At 40.3% G+C, this 25784-nt stretch overlaps 1 protein-coding gene across 1 annotated transcript in view; it reads right to left on the reverse strand.

The window, feature by feature from the left end:
• ARSB (arylsulfatase B) overlaps positions 1-25784 on the reverse strand; it is a 195697-nt gene that overhangs the window by 54837 nt on the left and 115076 nt on the right. The window contains exon 6 of the mRNA XM_017870901.1: positions 10670-10740. Coding sequence (XP_017726390.1) covers positions 10670-10740 — 71 coding nt within the window. The remainder of the gene's footprint in view (positions 1-10669; positions 10741-25784) is intronic.

Consider the following 25784-nt stretch of genomic DNA (forward strand, 5'->3'; position numbering starts at 1 on the left):
TTTGTGGTAGCAGAATAATGGCCCCCTAAAGATGTCCATGTCCCAATCCTCAGGACCTGTGAACATGTTAGGTTACATGGCAAAGGGGCATTCAGGTTGCAGATGGAATTAAGATTGCTAATCAGCTGACTTTCAAATAGGGAGGTGATTCTAGATTATTTATCCAGGTGGGCCCAATGTTATCACAAGAGTCCAGAAAAGTTGAAGAGGGAGGCAAAACAGGTCAGAGAAGATGAGATGATAGAAGCCAGGTTCAAAGAATGTGCTAGAAAAGGACTCAACCTTCCATTGCTGGCTTTGAAGATGGAGGAAGGAGGCCATGGGCCAAGGAATGTAGGCAGCCTCTAGAAGCAGGAAAAGGCAAGGAAATGGGTTCTCCCCTGCAGCCTTTGGAAGGGACTGCAGCCCTGCCAGTCGGTACCCTGGATTTAGTCCAGTGAGACCTGTGTCAGACTTCTGACCTATAGAACTGAAAATATCCAAAAAATACGAAAATAGAGTGATGGTTAAGTATCGGTTGTTTTAAGTCATTGAGTTCGTGGTAATTTGTTTGATCAGTGATAGAAAACTAATAGTGTTAAATATTCTTTTCCTTCATTCACATTAAAATCAAGAAAGATAAAACCAAAGTTGTTGAAGTAATGGACAAATTTAAAGATATCCTTTTTGAGAACACCTTGCCTAATCACTCCCAAATGCTGTCACTTCTTCATTTGTCCTTACTGCTTATATTATATCACTTATCATTTGTTCTACTTTATTTTACAACTGTGTTAATATCCTTTCCTGGGCATATGTTTCCTTCTGATTCAAAAGACTCTTTAGAAGCAGGGGCCATGTACTCATTCCCTAGGTATTTGCTGCCAGAGGTAACAGACTTCAGTCTATAAATGCCTGATTACTAACATCTTACATTATGGGTTACTAAACAGGCCATTTAGTCTGTTTTCAACAACTTCCCAGAAATGTTTTGAAAAGTTTTACTTCAGCCTTATACACAAGCACCCTAAAACCCCTAAAAATTCTGACAAGATCAATAAATATTAACAAAGTCGATTTACTTTGTAAATTTTAATTCCATTGGATATATTCCATACAATTTTGTGAGGTTTTATGTTTTTACAGAATTTTATCGTAGACTCTTTCAAGAAAGGTGGATATATTTATCCTTACAGATGGTAAGACTGGGGAACTGAGGTAGGAGGATGACTGGTCCAGATTGGGAGAGGCAAAAAAGTGTCTGGACACCCTCAAATCTTTGCCAGACCTGGGGAGGCTCCGGGTGGAAGATGGAAGGGGCAGAGCCACTGGACCTGAGAGGGGCTGTTTGGAAGTTAGTCTGCTTTTGTGTTGAAATTCAAAATCAGCATAGAACCTTTAATCAACTATAATTAACAGGCTACACTTGGAAGCTATGGCTAAAATTTCTAGGCTGTACCAAAGAAAAGTAAGCAAATAAATAAACAGTCAGTTGGAAATGAGACAGTTTGGCATAAAAGCAACCGTGGGGAAAAAATATAAAAGTTGATGTGCAAATGGAGTTATGGGCCACTAACCACGTTAATCACGTGGTGCTGTAGAGAAGGGATCTGGTGAGGCAGGTGGCCCTTGGTCAAATGGCCTAACTCCAGAGGTGGGGCCAGGTCAAGCCCTTCAGGTCAGCTTCTGTGATCTGGCTCACAGAAGCCCTAGAAAACGTTGCTTACCCTAATTTCTCCAAACATAAGATTGGGGCAGTGGGATTTGCCATTTCTGCGTAGCCTAGGCCAGTGGTGAGAGTTCATTAGTGTTTTTAAAGTGCTGTGGATTTGGTTTGGTTTACGTATTTTCTCGGGATGAAAGCCAGGATGCCAGCACCAAGTGTTAACAGTGAAGGTTTCATGCGTGCTCCTTGAGATGTGCTGTGTGAAGTGGGGTGGAGGGGATACGAGGCTTGTGGGATCGCCTTTGGCATCAAAAAGGCCATATTTCCAAACAGACTTTAGTGCTCCCCAAAGCGGAGGGGGCAGACTAGAAGCCTTTGAAAATTAAAAAGGAGAAAGCTATCTGTGTTTTGGCTCTGTGATTGAGGGCATGTAGCAAACCACACCAAGGAAAATTTGACGAGCTGCTAAAGACAAATATTGGCAGCTAGAGACGACACAAAATTCTAACTGCTCTGACCTAGCACAGGCAGGCACGGAAGCAGCAACTCCCACTCTGTAAGAACCCAGCAGATTTCAGATATTCCAGGCTCGCCGGAACCCTCCTTGGAGCTGGTTTTCACAAATAAAGCTTTATGGCTTTATTCCTGATTAAGGAAGTCATATGTGCTCATAATTCAAAACTAAAACCGGAGAAATACATAAAGGGAAAAGTGCAACTTTCCCACCCTGCCCCAATCCTAGCAGCCAGAATGTAATTGTTGTTGACTGTGGTTTGGACATATTTACAGGAGATATTGTTATAATCGTTCCCAATTTATAGGTGATGAAACAGATGGCTGGAAGAACTCACCCACAGGCTCACAGGAAATAAGTCAGAGCTGGTATTGAATAAAACCCAGGGCTTTCTGGCACCCCCAAACTCTACCTGTTTTACTAGGTGACACTGCCCACCCCACACTCGGCTCCCTCATCCCCCCAGCACCCTCCAGTGGAGTGACTACAAGTCACTGGCAGGGCTTCCACAACTAGCTCTACAAGCAGAAGCTACCACCATCTGCAGAGTCAGATTACATGTGAATCCAGCAAGGCTAATATCACTACTCGACCCATTTTTCCAGCCTCCTTTAAATGAATCATGTCCCATCAACATGCTATTATATAGGTGAGATGATTGTAACTCAGATCTGGGTGCCCTTCTCCCACAAGACAAGCGTAGGACACAAAGCGATGAGACCTGCAAAATCAGAGGACATGATGTACATGCTGGGTCTGAACAGCCCTGAGTTCCAGATCTGATATTTAACAGCATGCATGACCTGGTGCCTCAGTTTCTTCACCTGGATTATAAAGAGTGCACAAACTGCCAACGGGCCCTTAGCCTCTGACATTCTATGTAATGTTGACCAATCTGTAGCAGGATGAACCCCATGTATTCCCCCTAACTCTTTTAATTCTGCTTAATATCTAATTTCAGGCTGAAAGAAAGATGCCTCTGTGTCACTACTTCTCTAATATGCCCAAAAAGAAATAAAAATGCCTTGAAAATGATGTATGAAATTATTATTGTTCTCGCTAGATTGATTCTAATCAAATCAGCTAATGATAAATTATTCATTTATTAGCACGTATTCTTTCAATATGTATTTATCTTTTATACATAAGACACGGAGAGAACTATACACATGAAGTCTTGCTCTCCTTATAGCTCCGGATGGGGAAAACACGTGAAAATAAATACTGCACTATAAGGCAGCAAGAGCTCACTGTCCTGGGAAGCTCCAGAGAAACTCAAGGGATTCAAGTTCAAAAGAATCAGAGAGGGCTTCATGGAGGAGTAGGAATGTGCACTGAACTCTACAGAAGGAGCAGGGCAACAAGGGAGATCAACAGGACTGAAGGAGGGCATTGCAATGGTGCTGAATGGTGGATGTTGTAGGAGGGCTTGCTGGTGGACAGCTGGGAGTCACTGACAGCCTTCCAGCAGGGTGGGGAGAGGCTGTGTCCATGCCCTCTTCCAGACTCTTCCAGACTGGGTTTTAGCCAGACCTTTAGGTTTGGCTTTAGTCTAAGTGATCTCGAGTATTTATAGCAGTACCTCATGCATCCCAGGCCATCATCATTTATTTATTTACAGAATAAATAATCTTGGAAATGGTAACATAATACTGGAAAATGGCTTTGAATGGCGCTCTGAGGAGGAAACAGGGAGCAGCTCCAGGCGTTCCAACCTGGATGACTCTTGGATCTCAAGCATGGATTTGGCAATTGCACCACAGAAAATGTGTGTGTAAGAGAGGAGAGGGCGGGAAGGCTGTTCTTTCACCCTATAATCATGAGCAGAAATAACATCTCATTAGAAACTTTAAAGAGAAGAGGGCCTTTAAATGAAATAGTAACAAAGCTGTATGGAATCACTTTGAAGAGCTGCCTTTGGTGGTGTGGAAAATGCTAACATCTGTCACTGCCCTTCGTCTATAATCAAGCTTCTACCAGCAGAATCTCTGTGTCTCCTGTGTGTGCGTACGTGTTAAATACATACACCTGTGTCACATGAGTGGCTGTGTTAGTGTTCCGGCCATCACAGAATGCCACGTCTGACTTCCAGAGTGAGTCGTGGTCTCAGATGGGGCAGGACCATTACTGCAGAACAGCCAAGATCAAGCCCGGCACCTGCAGGATAGGTGTATATGTTTTTCCTCAGGCAAAATAATGCCTTTGAAGCGGTTCTCCTTGTGGTCTGAGCCATGCTTGCTGGGACCTTGGGGGAGTGTGGAATTTGGGGCTGGAGCTCCCCTTGGAACCATGGAGAGCTGAATTCAGACCTGTAGGACCTCACGCCTACCCTGGGATTATGGCTGTTCCCCACCACTTTAGAGGTTTCCAGGCTTTCTCATGAATCAGCTTCAGTGGTGCTATTCTCCAGGCTCTCTCATGGGTTTCTTACACTGACCACCTTGTGCTGCTGCACAAAGATGGATCAGCCTACTACAAGGAAATATTTTAATGACATGGGGCAATAAATAATTCTCAGGAATTTTCTCAGAAGGGAACAGAGGAAAAGAGAAGGGTATTATCTGAACAGAGACCAAAGCACTTCCAAGGTTACTTCAGAACAAAACCTTCAAAATGAATAAAAGTCTCCTCAAAGCACACAGGAAAGCAATTACATCCCACACGTCTGACACTGGTCATGAAGCTGCAAAGCAGGGGAGGGAGGAAGGGGACAAAAGTGGAGCCAGGGTTGGGGCACTGAGATAACCAGTGACCAATGAAACATTCGGAGGGAACATCCCAGAAAACAGGAGCAGAACCGAACTCAGAACAGCAAGAAGAGGCAGAGCCCCAGACTCAGAGGGAAGTCAGGCCGAGCCAGGCCAGAGGCAAAGGCTTTATAAATCTCTGTTTGTCTACTGATGAGGTCTGGAGAAAGGGATGAAGATGGGCAGGGAAATCCCACATCATCTTTTCTGGTCGGTCTTTTCAATGCAGGGAGCGATGGGGGTGGGCACTTAGAAGCTGAATGAATAGTTTCAAACATCTGTATATAATGTCAATTACAACTTAATAAGTGACTTGTAGCTTCTAAGTTATTTTTACTTAGGCACAAAAGGTAGGTTTGGGGTTTAAAAGGAGTGTAAGCGGCCATCTGGAGGTACTTTTAGGCTCAGGAAAGGCTATAAGACAATAAAACAAGGACTTTGACAGGTTGATCTGTTTATCATTCATTAGCAGATATTTACTGATATTAACCCAACAACTTACTATGATGTTAGGTTCTGTGCTACGGAGCGCTTATTGTGCATATGGCAGTAAATGAAAAAGATAGAGACCCTATTCTCGTACAGTTTGTCTTCACTTTTGGAGGGAGGGAAAGTTACATTTTATTTTTTTTTTATATTTTTAAATTGTGGTAAAATACAAACAACATAAAATTTACTATCTTAACCATTTTTAATTGTATGGTCCAGTGGCATTAAATACATTCACATTGTTGCACTGTCATCATTATCATCCATTTCTACACCCACTCAAAAATCATGCCCCATTCTCCCCTCCCCACAACCCCGGACAATCGCCATTCTATTTTCTGTCCCTATGAATCTGACTACTTTGGGTACCTCATGTAAGTGGAGTCATACGGTTTTTCCTTTTGTGACTTGCTTAGCATAATGTCCTTAAGGTTCATCCATGCTGTAGCACGTATTGGAATTTCTTTCACTGTTAGTGCTGGATAATATTTCATTGTGTGTGTGTGTGTGTATATATATGTATATATATGTATATATATGCCACATTTTGTTTATTCATCTATTCACTGACAGACACTTGGGTTGCTACTACCTTTTGGCTATTCTGAGTAATGCTGAGTAATGCTGCTACAAACATGAGTGTACAAATACCTGTTTAAGCCCCTGCTTTTAGTTCTTTCAGGTATATACCCAGAAGTGGGATTGCTGGATCCTATGATAATTCTATTTTTAATATTTTGAGTAATCACACAATGTTATTGTCCATAGAGGCTACACTATTTTGCTTTCCCATTGACAGTGAACAAGGGTTCCAATTTCTCTACATCCTCAGCACTTCTTATTTTCCCCTCCCTCCCTCCCTCCCTCCCTTCCTTCCTTCCTTCTTCCACTATCTCTCCTTTTCTTTCTTTCTTTTATGTTTTAAACTGTAGTCATCCTCATTTTAATGGTGTAATTTGTGTATGCATCCTTGAGACTTTATGCTTTACTGCAGAATGGTGAATCTCCTGCTCTACGAGAGATCTGGTGACCCCTGGTGTGTGTGCATGTTTCTCTGTGAATGTATATGTGTATCAATATTTTGTGCCAATCTTTGAGTATTTTTACTGTTAGTATCCAAGCCACAACCTACCATGGGTATGTGACCGTGAAAAAAGTCCTGACTCCACCAGCAGTATGGGCCTCTGGGTACCCCATAATTTGACTAGGGGAATGGGATGTGTGTTGGCAGGGGACAGGGGAGGTGTAGCTGCTGAAATCCAAGAAGCCAGCTTCTGGGGGCATGTGGTGCTAGGCAGAAGGCAGAAATCTCCTGGGAAGTGCCTAACGCCTATTCGTATGATTCAGAATCAGAGGAGACATTGGTCAACAAACCCCAGGATGACCCACTAAGGGAAAGAGGAGATAGAAAAGCGGATTGATACAGTGATGTTTTAGAACAGAGATCAGAAAGGTGGCCAGGATGTAGTAATAAGAAACTCATAAAATAATTCAAATTCCTCTAGTGCATATAATGTTTCTAGCATTTTCACTTGTGTTCATCTATTTATGACCATGCCTTTGGCAACATCACTGCTTATCAATGGACACACTACTTCTAGCAGGCAGAAAAAGGAGAGAAGCAGAGTCAGCAGATTTGCTCCTTTGAGGTCCCATTCATGTAGAGACCCACAGAACACTGAAGCCAGAGGGACCTTGCAGATCATTTAATTCCTTCTTTACTCCACAGGTGAGGAAACTGACGAAGTGGCTTTAGGGAAGGTGGAGGTGGAACGCTACCTTCTTGTCCCGCAGTAAGCACCAATGATCTGAGAAGAGCTGGAGTGAGAAACCACAGAAATGCTTCTGTGATAACACTGACTCCATTCTTAATCCTTAGTTTACACCTGAGATTGGCTGCTTTCTGACCTTACTCCACAAAAGCCTCTGTGCTCTATGAATATGATATCCAGACTTAGCTGTCCTCTAAGTACATGTTTTTTATAGCTGTATTTAATTTTTCCTCATAAATGAATTGCATAGAAAAGGAAATGGGCTTGTATCATCATCCTAAAAAGGACCAGGCACCCAAAGACAGCTAGCTCTTCTTTTTTCTGCTTCTGCCTCTCAGTAGAGTGAAGTGAATATAAAAACTGGGCAGAAAAGGCCCATGGAATTGCCATGTGTGAGGAGGTGGGTGGCACCTTGCTACCTGCAGGCGCAGATAGCAGAGAACGCCGTGTGTATGAAGCAACAGTGAAGTGGTTCTACGTGCTTGCAAGAGCCGACAATGTCCTTCGTTATCTGCAGGAGTCAGAGCAGGAGTCCCAAGCTGGCGAGGAAGCCAACATGAAGGCCTGGGTGGGCTCCAGAGAGGGGAGAAAGAGCAGCAGAAGGCCAAAGAGGATCCCTAAATTTGGGGCCACAGTACTGGGTCTTATAAGTCCTCCACATAATATGTAGGAAACTGAGTCCAAGAGAAGTAAATGTCCTTACAGTCTATGGGTGGCAAGATTAAGAAAATTTTCTATTCTAATTTCCACACTCTTACCAACTTTTACACTGGAGAAACCTTTTGCCTGTGCTGTTATTTTGCTAGGGCCCTTTAGGTAAGACAGGAGAAAGCACAGCAAGTTGCACCAAGAACCCTGGAGCGCGCAGTGCTGTGGTGATAGTGTATTCGTCCGTCCTTGCATTGTTATGAAGAACTGCCTGAGACTGGGTATAAAGAAAAGAGGTTTAATTGGTTCAGGGTTCAATAGACTGTACAGGAATCACGGCTGGGGAGGCCTCAGAAACTTATAATCATGGCAGAAGGAGAAGGGGAGGCAGGCATATCCTACATGGCTGTAGCAGGAGGAAGAGCGCGAAGCGGGAGGTGCTACACACTTTCAAACAACCAGATCTCATGAGAACTCACTCAATATCACCAGAACAGCAAGGGGGAAATCCACACCCATGATGCAGTCACCTCCCGCCGGGCCCCTCCTCCAGCATTGGGGATTACAATTCAAAATGAGATTTGGGTGGGACACAAATCCCAACCATATCACAGAGGAGTATAGTTCCCAAGCTCCTACTTCAAATGCCAAATGAAAATACAGCTTAGTGAGTGAGGGGTCTTAAGGTTTTTTATTTGTAGGTGGAATTTAGCAGGTGAAGACATTTACAACCATTATAATGTGAGTGGCATATTCCACATATCCCCTAGACCTAGGTTATACTGGGCTTTGCAGTGCATTAAATTACTCAGAAAGTTTTAAAGCCATTCCTGCCTCCCCAGTATTCTCTTCCAGCCACCCTTAGAGATTTTGATATGACTGAAACGTATCTCTTAGGTGTACTGGGGTAGAAAAAAGTTTAGGAGTCATTGATGTAGCCTCACAGTAACTAGTCACAGCTTTGTGATCAGCTCAGCTGATCAACTTACTTTCTACCACCTTCTAGAAGAGGTTTTTAGGCCAATAGAAATATAATGCAAGTCACATATGTAAGTTAATTAAAATTAAATTTTCTATTAGCCACATTAAGAAAAGAGGAGACAAGTAAAACATTAACAATATATTTAATTCAATATATCCAAAGTATTATCCTTTCACCAAATAATAAATCTATAATATTGTATGCATATAATACACAGGTGTACTAAGTTTTCAAAATCTGATGTGCATATTCTACTCACAGCACATCTCAATCCACAGTTAGCCACATTTTAAGTACCCAACAGCCACATGTGGCCTGTGGCTACCATACTGGACAGCACAAATCTAGACTGTTCTTACAGTCCTTAGGGCTCAAACCTTCCCCTTGCCTCTCTCATTCACATGGATTTACTCCAAAAGAAATAGAAATTTCTCCATGATGTAGCCATTCTCGCCCGTCTCAGGGCCCTTTCCTGTCCAGGTCTTAATGTATCCACTTGGTCTTTATCGCATCTCAACTCTCCAATTGTCTACTGAGTCATCAAGCAATCATTACTGAGTGCCTAGCAAGTGCCCAGTATTTGTGTTAACTGACGAGGATAAAAAAATACAAGAGACGCTGACTTCCAGGAGCTCTCAGCTTGGAAATGCAGGCACAAACACGCACACGTGAGGGATGGTATATGGGGACACACGCACACAGGAAGGAGTGACTGCTTCTTCTGGGGCTCTGGAAAGCATTCACAGAGGGGGCATGGGGCCGGGTTTTTAAGGGATGAGAGAGACTGTAGAGAGGTAAGGAAAACGTGTTTCAGGCATAGGGAAAAGCATATTCATGACAGTATGATGACCTGAATGCCTGGAGATGACAAGTGTCTGGGAGATGAGAACATGACAAGGAGTGCCTGGAGTGAGGCTGGCCGGGCAAGTGGGACCTAAGTGCCCGGTGACACATTTAGAATGACTGTGGGGTAATTCTCTGAGCAGGAATCTCTGAGCAAGAATATTTTGTGGCGACCTATAATACAGTTTGGAAAAAACAAAGAAGTAAGGACAGCCTGAACTAAGGGGGCAGCAGTATGTCCAGAAAGGAGTGGATGGGAGCCCCCCATATGAATAAAGGAATAGGAGGGCACTGTTTGCAAGATGAGCATTATGATGAAAGCTGGGCAAAGGGTCTAATTTCTAAGGCTTTCTATGCCCAAGCTCACAATGCTGAGGGCATTAGGGCCACTCACATGGTATTTATACAGGCCTATTTCAGTCCATTGTGATCCGGAAGCACTACATGCATGCCTGCCTGCCCTGAAGGAAATAGTAGGGCTCTTTACAGGTTAATTTAGGCAGGAGGCAGGATCAAGCGGAATCACTTCCAGGACTGCTAGGAAAGTCACACCTGTGACACCCAGCAGGTGTTGGGCAGTACCTGACCGGCCCAATCACATAATGTGGTTGCTCACACTATGCTGGAACCCAACTGTGGTTTATTGGACTGTGAGTTTTCTGGCAGGCGGCTCTGGAGCTCTCAGGTAAGAACAGGGCAGCAACGTGACATCTACAGTGAGAAGGAGCCTCAGAGATGCCATGAGTTCTTCTTTTGTAAATGGGGAAGGCTGGGGCAGGAAGAGTTCAGTGGCTTAAAGGCTAGTAAGTGGCAGAGCAATAATAGAATTCACCTTTCTTGTTTGATAAGCTGGTGTTCCTTTCACAGCACACTGCCCTCTGAGATGAGTGGAAGGTGTGTCCTGAAGAACTGTTTAGCTTTATAGCAACTCAGGAAAAAAGAGAAAGCTAGGCTGGAGACACACTAGGTAATCAAACCACCTTGGTGGGCCAATGAGATTTAATCTAGTAGCAATGCACTGGTACTCACACGGCGAAGAGTCCACGAAGTTCGGGTCGATATTATGCAGCAGCTCCATTCTGGGGGATGGGCTTCCTTCACTGGAAAACAATTTTTAAGGGAATGTTAATTTCCTCTCTCTAATGGGCACGAGTTATTTTAATACTTCCCTTCCTTGTACTTATAGGAAATAACAAACCTGCCAGTTAACAACTCTGTCATGAACTTGGAGGTCTCCACAATCACGGCTGGTGCATCTTCAAGTAGTCATCATTTGTTTATGTGTCAAGCAAACGATGATATTTAAAAAAAATGATTCTGGGACCCTTTGAAATAAATATTGTGGCCTTATTTAAACATGACCATTTTTTTACACCAGAGAAATGAGAACTCAAGTCACCTTATGTAGACTTCAGACAGAACACTTATAAGTAAATGAAGAAACTGCATCTGCCAAAGTGGTGGCACCAATATTACAGATGCAACATGCCTCTTAAATAGTAACCTACATCAGAAAAATTAATGTCTTCCACATCCAAATTTGCAACATGGATCTTAGATTTAATATAAATACATGAGAAATACCTAGATCTCTTTAAGGCTTAAAAAAAATGCGTACACACAAATACAATCACCACCTACATTTGTGCAGAAAAGTGACTTGGAGATCGCTTAGTTCAACCCCCTCTTCTTACAAATGATGAAGGTACATAGTAAGTTATTGGTAGAATATTGGGTTGTGTGACTCTCAAAGCAGTGTTCTTAAAAAACTGAGAGCACAAACGTCACCAGATGTATGTAGGGAGCACATTAAGCACCCAGGTCATTTTGCTAGTATAGACTCAGCCTTACGGAAGTAGCTAAAAACAATGTAAATCATTGAGGGCGTATTGAGGACTCCCTGATCCAATACAGTTCAGCTAAGTACTAAAGGTTGCAAAGTACTGTTAACACCACAGGATTCATACATAATCTAAATAATCAATAAGGCTCTTGACGTAACCAAGACATGGTTTCACGTGTCCCAATGTCCACACCCCAAACTCACAGCTAGCTGTTTATAGCAGTGGTTTGGGATTTCAATACCCAATACAATTTCAAAATCTCTGGGTTGTGATTCACAACTTTGTATTTGCCAAGTAAGGAAATATAAAAACAAATCTTAATTAATTAATTTAAAGCAAAACAAAATAACCAACTTCAACTACCATCACCATTATGTTATAAAATAAAGTTAACAGCAAAAAAGGTAGGAAAGACACAATCTCAGACTAAACGACAGCTCCTTAAACTGAGCATATTTAACTTTAGTATTCTATAAGATGTCATTGCCCCCTCTACTCCATAAAACACAGTGATCAGACAGAGTGGAAGGGAGATACTCAGGGGTGCCCATGGTCCTGGGACAGCAGTGGCAGCACTGCAGGGGTAGGAGTGAGGCATATTTCCCAGGATCTTTATTTTCTCATTTTCTTTTGGAGGCACTTAACTGCCTGAATATCCTGGAGACTATCAACCAGTCCAAAATGCCAGGCACTAGAGTTTGATCCCAGAAGCTCTGAATGAAAGTAGCAATGATATGTAAAGAAAATGGTAAATATGAGAAAATCTAAATAGAATGATGATGATGTCTAATTTGTGGACTTAAAACCAAGCAAGTAAGCCGGGTACAATGGCTCATGCCTATAATCCCAGCACTTTGGGAGGCTGAGATAGGAGGATCCCTTGAGGCCAGCCAGGAGTTTCAGACAAGCTTGGGCAACATACTGAGACCCGGTCTGTACTACCACTACTACTAATAATAATAATTTAAGCATGGTGGTGCATGCCTGTAGTCCCAGCAACTCAGGAGGCTAGGTGAGAGGATCCCTTGAGCCCAGGAGTTCAAGGCTCTAGTGAGCTATGATCACACCACTACACTCCAGCCTGGATGACAAAGTGAGACTGTTGTAAAACAAACAAACAAAATCAAGCAAACAGAGTTAAAATCCTGGAAAATAATAGCAAGCAAGGAAAGGAAATCAGAATGAAAGCCTTTTAAAGTCTTTATATTGTTTGGAAGTGGGGTAAAGCTACTGACTAAATTTAGATTTAGCTAACTAAAACTTTTGTGTTAAAATTTTAGGGCAACTATTAAAATAAAGGCTTTTCTGGACTATAGGGTGAAAACTCAAAATTTCAGGGCCAATATATTAATATATAACTACTCATCTTTAAAAGTAGAGTTCACTGTAATACCCCCAAACATTAGGCACAGTTAAATAAAAATATTTTCCTAATAACTTTAGAGACAGTTTATATACATATTCTTCATTCATGACATTTTTTCATTATTCAGAAGAGTCACAGGTATTTTAAATACGAAAATTTAATAAGATGAGATGATTTTTTGAAACCACAGGTTGTATATAATCCTAGTTGACTGTTTGTTAGGGAAAATCTTCATAGGCAGAATCATTGTGATGCAAATAGGAGCCAAGCCCTCCAACTATCTTAAGTATGTTGTGATTCTACTTTTCAAATGCACACATCAGAATATTTTGATAAGGATGTGGTTAGAGATATAGGCCAAGAAAACACAATATGTGACAAGTGATTGAAACAATGACCAAACACCATTAGGGACTTCCCAAGGGGGAGGTAGAGAGGGACTGTGGGTTTCCATTAATAGTTAACACGTTATTAACACAGATTCAATTAAGTAATTATACCCCCTCCCCCGCCGTCCACCACACACACACACAACTCAAGAAGGTACAGAAACTGCACGGTTAATTTCAGTGCAGACACGGGTACAATGTACTGATACTGCAACCAAGAAGGTGGGTTCAAGTCACCTGGAGAAGACAATCTGGGGGCATGGGACAGAAATGGAGCTTGTGGGAAGGAGGGGAAGGGGTGGGTGACGAATTGGGAAATCTCAAAGCTAACTCTGCAAGCCTCATAATTTTGCCTAGGAGATATTTTAGAGTCATAATTTTGAAAAGACCAGTAAATGGCAGAGACAATGGTCATTAGAGAGACGTGGCCGATTGTTGGGGAGGAGAATCCTCAGGGCTGAACGCCACATACAGGAAGAGCACGCCCCAGACCCTGCGCAGGGCCCACTGTCTACTGAGGAGTTAACATTTCTCCAGACCAAAGAAGCTGGACATGGGTACACAGCTTGGGAATAAATGTTCACCACCATATTAATAAACTTTCTCTTTATAAATTCAGACAGGAAAGTTCAGTAAATACCCACATGTTTTCAGCATAATTTTAAAACCCTCTTAAGAACCCACAGATTCTTGGCCACTTAAATTTGAGTGGTCTCCAATAATATATGAAAGATCCCCCTCTTGCATTTAGAAGGAAAACGCCTGGTGTGTGGTGGGTTGTTTTAGTTTTCCTTTTTTTTTTTTTTTTTTTAGGGCAAAGGTTTTCCATTGTTGTCTCACTCCCATCCCTTCCTCACTTCTCTGGACATTTTTGACATCAATAATCTTCGCTTTCTTATGCATGTTCCTCTATCCTTCTGTTAAAAACAAAATAAGAAAATTTTATTAACCATCTTATTTGCCATTAAGTATCCTGTTTTTTACAGTACGCATTCTCAAACTTTGCTGCACATTAGAATCACCTGGGAAGCTTTTAAACCCCAGATGCACAGGCTGCATCTCATACCCGTAAGATCGCTGGTGGTGGAACCCAGGCGTCGGGACTTTTGGACTCTTCAGGTGATTCCAATGTGCAGCCAAGCGTGGGAACTGCTGCTCCTAAGCAATGCTTCCCAAACTTTAACGTACCTATGAATCATCTGGGGAGCTTGTTGAACTGTGGGTCCTGATGTACTTGAACTGAATGGGGCCCAATAATCTGCACGTCTAGCAGTTTCCCAGGTGATACTGATGCTGCTCATCTCAGGACCACACTTGTAGTATCATGGTTTGAGGAAGTCTCCTGGAGTCCTTCCACATGGGATCTCAACTCTTTTGGAGTCTCTTAAAAACTTATTTGGATTAGGGCTGATTCAAACATAATGAGTCTCAATCTTGGCTGCACAATGCAATCACCTGGAGAACTCTTAAAAAATATTGATGCATAGGTTCAATCCCAGGAGATTGAGTTCATTGGTCTGAGTTTCAGCATCAGCATAAAGATTTATAAAAGTACTCAAACTTAGCTTTATTGAAGTATAATTTTAAAACCATACAATCACCCATTTAAAATGCACAGTTAAATGTTTTTGGTATATTCACATGGTTGCACAATCATCAACAGTCTAACTTTAGAGCATTTTTATCCTCCCAAAAGAAATATCGTACCCATTTAGCAGTCATTCTTCATTTTCTACTCCACTCCCCTCCCGAGCCCTAGCCAATCGTTAATCTGTCTCTGCAGATTTGCTTATTCTGGACATTTCATATAACTGGAACCATACAATACGTGCCCTTTTGTGACTGGTTTCTTTCACTTAGCGTAATGTTTTCAAAGTCATCGGTGTGGTAGCATGCATCAAATATTTCATTCCTTTATATGGTTGAATAATATCCCATTGTTTGAAGATACCACATTTTCTTTACCTATTTAGTTGGTTAATATTTGGACTGTTTTCAATATTTGGCTATTACGAATAATCCTACTATGAACATTCATGTACAAGTTTTTGTGTGGGCATTTGTTTTCATATCTCTTGGGTCTATAACTAGGAGTGGAATTGCTGGGTCATATGGTAACTCTGTAACATTTTGAGGACTTGCCAATTTTCCAAAGCAGCTGCACCATTTCACACTCTCACCAGGAATAATAAGTGTTTCAATTTCTCCACATCTTTGACAACACTTATTAATGTGTCTTTTTGAATGTTGCCATTCTAGTTGGTGTAAAGTGATATCTCATTGTGATTTGATTTGCATTTTCCTAATAATTAATGATGTTGAGCATCTTTTCATGTACGTATTTGTCATTTATATATCTTCTTTGGAGAAATGTCTATTCAGATCATTTGCTCATATTTTATTTGTCTTTCTATGGTTGAGTGGCATGAATTCTTTATATATTCTATTTGCAAGTCCCTTATCAGATACGTGATTTGCTAATATTTTCTCCTATTCTGTGGGTTGACTTTTCCCTTCCTTGAGAACATCATTTTGAGAATAAAAGTCTGCATTTTGATGTAGTTCAACTTATGTATTTTCTCTTGTGTTGCTTTTATCTAAGAAACTACTGTCTGACCCAAGCTCACAAAGCTTTACTCCTGAGTTTTATTCTAAGAGTTTTATAGTTTTAGTTTTTACATGTAGGTCTATGATCCATTTTAAGTTAATTTTCGTGTATGCTGTGAGGTAGAGATCCAACTTCATTTTCTTTTTTTTTGCTTTTATTATGTTTAATTGACACAAAAATATACATATTTATAGGCTACAGTATATTTCAAGATATGTGTACAATGTGTAATGATAAGTCTGTAATTAGCATAACCATCACCTCAAATATTTATCATTTCTCTGTGTTGAGAACATTCAAAATTCACTCTTGAAGCTATTCAAAAATATATAATAAATTGTTGTTAATTGTAGTCACCCTATAGTTCTATAGAGCACTAGAACTTATTCCTCCTATTTAACTGTACTTCTATATCCATTAACTAACCTTTGGCTATTCTCCTCTCCCCTACCCTTCCCATCCCCCAGGAAAAACACTACTCTACCCTCTACCTCTACGAGATCAACGTTTTTTAGCTTCCATGTATGAGAACATGTGGTATTTATCTTTCTGTGCCTGGCTTATTTCACTTAACATAATGACCTTTAGTTTCATCCATGTTACTGTGAAAGATAGGATTTCATTTTGTTTTATGGCTAAAGAGTATTCCATTGTGTATATATACCATATTTTCTTCATTCACCCGCTGATGGACTCTTAAGTTGATTCTATATCTTGGGTATTGTGAATAGTACTGCAATAAATATGGGAGTGCACATATCTCCTTGATATACTGATTTCATTTCCTTTGCATATATACCCCGTAATGGGATTGCTGGATTATATGGTAGTTCTATTTTTAGTTTTTTGAGGAGCCTTCATATTGTTTTCCACAATGGCTAGATTTATTTGCAGTCTCACTAATGGTGGATAAGAGTTCCCCTTTCTCTACAACCTTGCCAGGATCTGTTATTTTTTAACTTTTTGATAATGGTCATTCTAACCGGGTTGAGATGATATCTCATTGTGGTTTTAAATTTGCATTCTCTCAGGATTAGTGATGTTGAACATTTTAAAAAATAAATCTACTAGCCATTTGTATTTCTTATTTTGAGAGGTGTCTATTCAGCTCATTTACCCATTTTTAAACTGGATTATTTGGGGGGTTTTTCTGTTGAATTGTTTCAGTTCCTTATATATTCTGGATATTAATCCTTTGTTGAATGAAGAGTTAGCAAATATTTTCTCCCATTATGTAGGCCGTCTTTTCGCTCTGTTGATTGTTTCCTTTGCTGTGCAGAAGATTTTAGTTTGATATAATCCCATTTGTCTCTTTTTGCTTTTGTTGCCTGTGCCTTTGAGGTCTTCTCCATAAAATCTTTGCCCAGACCAATGTTCTGAAGCATTTCTCCAATGTTTTCTTTCAGGAGTTTCATAGCTTCACGTCTTATATTTAAGTCATTAACCCATTTTGAGTTGACTTTTATATATGGTAAGAGACAGGGGTTTGGTTTCATTTTTATGCATATGGATATCCAATTTTCCCAGCACCATTTATTGAAAAGACTCTCTCTTCCTCAATAAATGTTCTTGGTGCCTTTGTCAAGAATCAGTAGGCTATAAATACACGAATTTATTTGTAAGTTCTCTATTTTGTTCCATTGGTATACGAATCTGTTTTTACACAAGTAACATGCTGTATTGGTTACTATAGCTCTGTAGTATGTTTTGAAACCTGGCAGTGTGATGCCTCCAACTTCATTCTTTTCACTCAGGATTGCTTTGGCTATAGGGTCTTTTGTGGGTCCATACAAATTCGAGGACTTTTAAACTTCTGTTGAGAATGTTATTGGTATTTAGATAGGGATTGCATTGACTCTGTAGATTGCTTTCAGTAGTAAGATCATTTTCACAATATGTATTCTACAAATCTATGAATACAAGATATCTTTTCATTTTTTGTGTGTTCTCTTCTGCTAGTTTGTTGCTGGCATATAGAAATGCCACTGATTTCCGTATGTTGATTCTGTATCCTACAACTTTACTGAATTTGTTTATCAGTTGCAAGAGTTTTTTGGTAGAGCTTTTAGGGTTTTCTATGTATATGATGATATCATCTGCAAACAGGGACAATTTGACATCCTCCTTTCCAATTTGGAGGCCCTTTATTTCTTTCTATTGCCTTATTGCTCTGGCTAGGACTTCCATTACATTGTTGAACAAAAGTGGTGAAAGTGAGCATCGTTGTCTTGTTTCAGATGTTAGGGGAAAGGCTGGCAACTTTTTCCCATTCAGTGTGATGTTTGCTATGGGCTTATGATACATGGCCTTTATTGTGTTGAGGTGTGGTCCTTCTGTACCTAATTAGTTGAGTGTTTTGATTATGAAGGGATGTTGAATTGTATCAAATCCTTTTTATGTAACTATTGAGATGATCATACGGTTTTTATATTTCATTCTGTTGATGTGATGTATCATGTTTATGGATTTGTATATGTTGAACCATTCTTGCAACTTTGGGATAAATTCCACTTGATCGTGGTGAATGGTCTTTTAAATTTATTTTTATTTATTTATTTTTATTTTTTGAGATGGGGTCTCACTTTGTTGCCCAGACTGGAGTGCAGTGGCTTGATCATGGCTCATTGCAGTCTCAATCTCCCAGACTCAAGCCATCCTCCCATCTCAGCCTCCCTAATACCTGGGCTATAGGAGCACGCAACCATGCCTGGCTAATTTTTACATTTTTTGCAGAGATGGGATCTCCCTGTGTTGCCCAGGCTGGTCTTGAACTCCTGGGTTCAAGTGATCCTCCTGCTACCTCGGCCTCCCAAAGCACTAGGATTACAGGCATGAGCCACCACACCCGGCCGTGAACAATCTTTTTAATGTGTTGCTGGATTCAGTTTGCTAGCATTATGTTGAGGCTTTGTGCATCTATGTTCATTGGGGATACTGGCCTAAAGTTTTCTTTTCTTGTATCCCTGTCTGGTTTTGGTATCAGCATAATGCTGGTCTTGTGGAATAAGTTTAGAAGAAGTACGTTCTCTTCAATTTTCTGGAAGAGTTTGAGAAGAATTGTTATTAGTTCTTTAAATGTTTTGTAGAATTCTGCAGTGAAGTAATCAGGTCCTGGGATTTTCTTTGATGGGAGACTTTTTATTATAAAATTCAATCTCATTACTTATAATTGGTCTATTGAAGTTTCCTATTTCTTCTTGGTTCAATCTTGGCAGGTTGTATGTATACATGAATTTATCCATTTCCACTAGATTTTCCAATTTGTTGGCATATAATTGTTCATAATAGCCTCTCATGATCACTTGTATTTCTATGGTATCAGTTGCAACGTCTCCTTTTTTGTTTGTGATTTTATTTGGACCGTTTACATTCTTGATTCATCTAGCTAATTATTTGTCAGTTTTATTACTTGTTCCAAAAAACAACTTTTCATTTCATTGATCTTTTGTATTTTTTTAGTGTGAATTTTGTTTATTTCTGTTTTCATCATTATTTCTTTCCTTCTACTAATTTTGGATTTGGCTTGTTCTTGCTTTTCTAGTTCCTTGAGATGCATTGCTAGGCTGCTTATTGGAAATCTTTCTAGTTTTTGGATGTAGGCATCTATTGCTATACATTTTCCTTTTAACACTGCTTTTGCTGTATCCCATAGGGTTTTGATATGCTGTATTTCTATTTTCATTTGTTTTAAGACCTTTAAAATTTTCCTTCTTAATTTCTTTATTGACGCATTGACCATTCAGGAACATGTTTAATTTCCATTTCCATGTGTTTGTACAGTTTCAAAAGTTCCTCTTGTTATTGGTTTCATTGTGGTCAGGAAAGATATTTGAGATCATTGCAGTTTGGTGGCTTTCTGTAGTAACAAGGTTTTAGTCTTTTCTCTTTCTCCTTTATGCATCTGCTCTACCAGTGAGTTTTACACTTGTGTATGTTTTCATGAGAATGATTATCATCCTTTCTCTTCCAGATATAGGACTCACTTGAGTGTTTTTTGTAAAGCTAGTCTAGTGATGATGAATTCCTTCAGTTTTTGTTTGTCTGGGAGACTTTCTTTCTCCCTCATTTCTGAAGGGTAGATTTTCTGGGCAGCCCATTCTTAGCTGACCATTTTTTTCCTTTGGTACTTTGAATATGTCATCCACTTCCCTCCCGGCTTGTCAGGTTTCTGCAGAGAAATATGCTGTACCCTAGAACGACAGAACACAGTTGTTATTCGGGCCCTGGAAGACAAGGAGCAGCACAGCAATGACTCCACTCGCCAGAGAGAGGGGTGTCTCAGCAGCTCAGACTTCAGGAGGCTAGTACAGCCCCAGGAAGGAAGGACACTAGAGTTGTTTGGCCTGCAGGATGGGGTGTCTCAGCTCAGCCACTGCTCAGTTTCCCTGGGACAAAGGATACCATGTCAGCGCAGCCCTGGGATTTACAGCTATTCAGCTCAGCCAGAGCACCAATTCCCCAGAGAGTAATGTGTGATTTCAGCTTGAGTCCAGGAGGTATGACTGTTCTGAGTGGACCAGGCACCATTTCCCTAGGATGCAGCGTGCCGCTTTGACTTAGGCACTGGAGGGGCATGATTTCTCTGAGCAGTCAAAGTACTGTTTTCGCAGGAATCAGGACACTGCTTCAGCTCTGGCCTGAGGAGGAAAGGGTGGTGGGAGGTGCAGCAGCTCCACCTCTGCTTGGCCCCACAGGGAAGCACAAAACAGTTGCTCAACTTGGGGATGTCAGGCCATTGGGCTGGGGCAGTTCATCAGTGGCTTAGCCTCAGGGATGAAAGAGAGCCATGCATACTTGCCCCCAGAGCAAGACACACCCAGCCATAGTTCCAAGTCCAAGATGGCATAGCACGGGAACTATGTGGGCCACAGGGTGTGGGTCATACTGTCGGCTCCTTCTCTGGGGGGAGCACAGACATGTGGACTTCAGGCAGCTCCCTCAGCTAGGCTTAGTGCGTGTAAGGACTGCAGGGGACCCCAGTGCTCAGGTCTCTAGGTATCCACGGTGTTGATGGGGCTGCTGGGATCCTTTTGTTGACCTCCTTGCAGTAGGGAGACATTCCTCCTAGTCCATTCCCAGTTGCTTCCAGTTGGTGTTAGGGTAATGGAGGCCTGGCATTTCTTCCCATTCTCTATGTGGCCATCCCAAGTTTCTGTGCTCACCAGGGTATCTGTTACTTCTCTTGTGCACTGCTGTGCTCCTCCTCAGTTATTTTCGTTAAAATGAAGTTGTTTATTCATTGTTCTGTCTGTCTTTTTGAGGGAGAGGAGCACTAGGGTCTTCTAGTCCACCATCTTGCTGATGTCATGCTTCTTCAACTTCATTCTTCTGCATGTGGATAGCCAGTTATCCCAGCACCGTTTTTGAAAGGACTATTTTTTCCCAATGAAACTATCTTGGCACCCTCGTCAAAAATGCAATCTGATTTTAACACACATCTAAGATTAAGTATCACTGCTCTCTGGCCTTGTTATAGAGGTCACCATATGTGATTACATGTTCCAAATTCTTGGTTTTTTTCTATAGAGCAAAAGATGGGTGTTTAGCTTTTAGGACACTTAGGTAAGAAGTCCACATATAATGATAATGGCTTCCCCTTGAAGAAAAGTCCTGGTTTCCCAGAAAGTATCTTAAGAAATCTGTTGACAACTTCCTATAATCAATATCTTAATATATGCCATATAGGAATATTAGTACCTTGAACACAAAGCTTTATCACAATGACACAATTTCTTCCACAAAGGTGTGTATACCAAAGTGGTTTGGAGAAAAGGTATATGTTGTATGTTCATAACACAGTTTCAGCAATATCAACTCTTAGGATCGCTTGTGATCTTGCAGAATAAATAGTGGCCCTATCAGAAACACAAAATGGTTGTGAGGTTGATTATTGCTACACTATCATCATGTGTTAGCTTCTATCTTCTATATGTCTCTCTCTCTATACATACACACACACACACACACACACACACACACACACACACATTCATTTTTAGGTAATGCTACAAATACTATAGTATTCCAGGATTCTTCTGTACATCATACAGTTCCAAAGTTTCATTTCCATACAATCATCAGAAAATGAACTTTCCTCCTGACCAATTTCTGAAGACATCACTCTCTCATAAGAAGTATAGCATTGTCTTTGGGAGCAAAGCCTTTCAGGGTGTGCATCCCAACTCCAGCAATTACTGGCTATATAAACTTGAGTGTTGTTTTTCTCATTAGCAGAATCTAGATAGAAGTACCTATCTTCTAGAGTTGTTATGAGAATTGCATGAGGCAACAAAACCCCTTTTACTGTAAAGCATAGATCCGGATTCTGCAGATATGGAAATAATATAACCACAAAGACTATGACCTGGGACATAGACACAAGAATAATATGAACATAAAATGAAACATTAATATTCCTACCTATTCTTCTGGCTGGCAAGGGCTCCCTTTATGAAACACACTGGGGTAGATATAACTTTAATTTCTAAGACACTTTATGATATTCTCTCTAATACGAGAGTCTCTTTTTAGAAAAATATCAGTGTCAATATAGTCAAGTCACACAGTCTACTCATTATTAAAAATATATATATTGCAATCTGTTATCTAGGTATTTTCCTAATTTTTTGGTTTTGGCAGATGGTATCGTTTAGCTGCATGAGCAACACTGTCTTTATTAGACTGTTGATTTTATTTGTGACTTAAAAATCTCTAAATAATGACTGATGGTGTTAATGATAAATGGTTTTTACAATAATCACACAAGTTTATGAAATGTCCTGGTTTTAGGTGAACCAAGGTAATGGGTATTTTTATGACAGCAAATACTTGGGCTCCAGGCTGATAGGAACAAAGCAGAGCTCTCTAATTAGCTTCTTTAAGGTAGGCACCCATGGGACGGTTCAAGGATTGCCACCATATAATGTTTACCCCCATCCCAGCACATATGAATGGCTATGGCAATAAGTAGACAAAGACCTATGTGAAGAAAATAACGGAACTATCTTGTTTACCACTTGCCACTTAGTGATGAAGACCTACCTCTAAACCGGTGAAGCTGGCATGTTTTACCCATGCCTATAACAACCAAACTAGTTATTTTGGGGTTTCGTTTGTTTTGGCCAGGCTAGTTTGGATAACAGTAGCTTGTATTGATAGAACAATTTTTTATGTGCAACACACCATCTGAAATGCTTGTATGTTTTCATACATGTATCATTTCATTCAACCCTCAGCACTGTGAGGTAGAGACAAGCTTGGCATGGCACGGTGAAGTCACTTACACAATCAGGTAATAGGGCTGGGTTTGACACTCAGGCAGACTGACCCCCAAATCCCTTCTGTAACCACCATGCTAAATCCTCCGTGCAGTGAAATGTACACATGGCTTCCATGTCTCCTTGAATGTATAGTGTTACCATTCATTTGGTTTATTTTTAAGGCTCCATAAACAAATATCTCTATTAACTGCAAATGCTTCTATTAATAAAAGTTCATCATTTTTCTTCACCCTCTTCTCTTGAAAACTTATAAAGTCTTATATCATTGTCTCTGATAATATTTTCAGTATTCTGTTTAAATTTATCCCACATTTCACATTTTCTAGAGTATTTTACTTACAAAACAGGGCAAGGAGACAGCCACTGACCAGTGACCAGTTTCCAATATGCTATAAATATTTTCTAAAAGTCTACAGTTTCAGACACTGAGATCACAGCACTGTCCATTTATAAATAGTTTCCAGTTTTTGATTTTCATTTTCCTACTAGTTGAAGGGTGGGGCAACAAAACATTTCCCACAAATAAATGAAATGCTATTACATTCCATACTTCTTTTACCACTAACTGCTGACCATCTGTCATAAAAGACACACCCTGAAAGGCAGTATCAAATTTTTAGAAATAGCAATGACAATACTTTCTGAGAAGAAATTTTGAAGAAAAAAAAAAACACCCCAGTTACTAATGAAAACACTGACCAAGACATCCACAGGGTAATGTCCAACCTGTTAACCCTTTGTAAGCACCATCATCATTGTTATCATCTTCACTCCCAGCTACTGAGTTCTTACAATGTTCCAGGCATGGTGCTAAATGTTTCAAACACACTCACTAAATCCTCACATAGGTGTCTACAGGATAGGCTGTTATTTGTTACATTTGTTACAGATAAATGTAACTATTACTACATTTTACACAAGGAAATCAACGCTTAAAGATCATACAAGTAATTAACGGAGGAGACAGGATTTAAACCAGATCTAATCAAAGAGTACCCATTTTTAACCACTATCCCAGTGAAACTCCTTACAGGACTTATTTCCTTTGTTAAGGGTGTGTGTGTATGGGGGGCAGGTGACATTTGGTTTGTGTAAATCCCATGCTTCTTGAAAAGCCATTTCAACATGCAAGTATTACCATAAATTAAGAGTATAGGCATGGAAATTAGAAAATGTTGATGACATTCAGTGAGGAAATCGATAAGTTGAATTCACTGGGTCTAGAGTTATATATGGAAAGATACTTTTCATGTAGATTTTTATTAAGAAGGCTTATTAAGTTTTTTAAGTAGTCTACTCAAGAAAAAAGTAATATCAAAAATCTCTGAATCATACCCTTAATATAATATTTTCCTATTCATTACTGAAAAGTAATTGGTAGGACTTCTGGGTTAATGTCAGGATAAACTTCAGGGACTAATATGCCTTTCTTCCAATTTCCATTTTAATATCCACAAAGAATTACAAAAAGATGAAAACTGGCAACAGCGTTGGAAACTAAAGAGAAGACCAGATGCCAAAGTCCCAAGGGGATTTTCACTAATGCCAATGCTGAAGAGATGAACAACATATTCTTGGATTCTGCCACAAGAACCAAAAATGATCCCAAAGAACATAGAAGAAGAGGGATTTGCTTTGCCTCCATCAAATGATGGGACTCAGGGGCTACGCTAACAAAAAAAAAATGAGTGATGATCTTCCATGAACTCTCCTTAGAGAGGCATCATCATGTCTCCTCTCACCCTGAACACTGGCTGCTTTCCTCTCTATGTCCACCCCTGCGGCAAGCAGCAGACTAACACAGAAGAGATCAGGCATAAGATGTAGCTTCCTGGAACGTGAAACCACCTAACAAAACAATCTGAAACAACCTCAGAGCGCTCCACACTGTGACTGTAGGATAGAAGCCCTTTTATCCAAAAGGTTGGGAAATTACGGAATTAAATAATATAGCATTCCTTAAACATTTAGTTTGAACTTAAAAACATAGTTCCAACTATGTGGTCAATTTTGGAGTAAGTGTGACATGGTGCTAAGAAGAATGTATATTCTGTTGATTTGGGGTGGAGAGTTCTGTAGATGTCTATTAGGTCCACTTGGAGCAGAGCTGAGTTCAAGTCCTGGATATCCTTGTTAACCTTCTGTCTCATTTGTTCTGTCTAATGTTGACAGCGGGGTGTTAAAGTCTCCCATTATTATTGTGTGGGAGTCTAAGTCTCTTTGTAGGTCTCTAAGGACTTGCTTTATGAATCTGGGTGCTCCTGTATTAGGTGCATATACATTTAGGATAGCTAGCTCTTCTTGTTGAATTGAAGTAAAGCACTCCTCAGCAAATGTAAAAGAACAGAAATTATAACAAACTGTCTCTCAGACCACAGTGCAATTAAATTAGAACTCAGGATTAAGAAACTCTCTCAAAACCGCACAACTACATGGAAACTGAACAACCTGCTCCTGAATGACTACTGGGTACATAACGAAATGAAGGCAGAAATAAAGATGTTCTTTGAAACCAATGAGAACAAAGACACAACATACCAGAATCTCTGGGACACATTTAAAGCAGTGTGTAGAGGGAAATTTATAGCACTAAATGCCCACAAGAGAAAGCAGGAAAGATCTAAAATTGACACCCTAACATCACAATTAAAAGAACT

The sequence above is a fragment of the Rhinopithecus bieti genome, unplaced genomic scaffold (genome assembly GCF_001698545.2).
Source record: "Rhinopithecus bieti isolate Rb0 unplaced genomic scaffold, ASM169854v2 scaffold_5216, whole genome shotgun sequence".
NCBI lineage: Eukaryota > Metazoa > Chordata > Mammalia > Primates > Cercopithecidae > Rhinopithecus > Rhinopithecus bieti.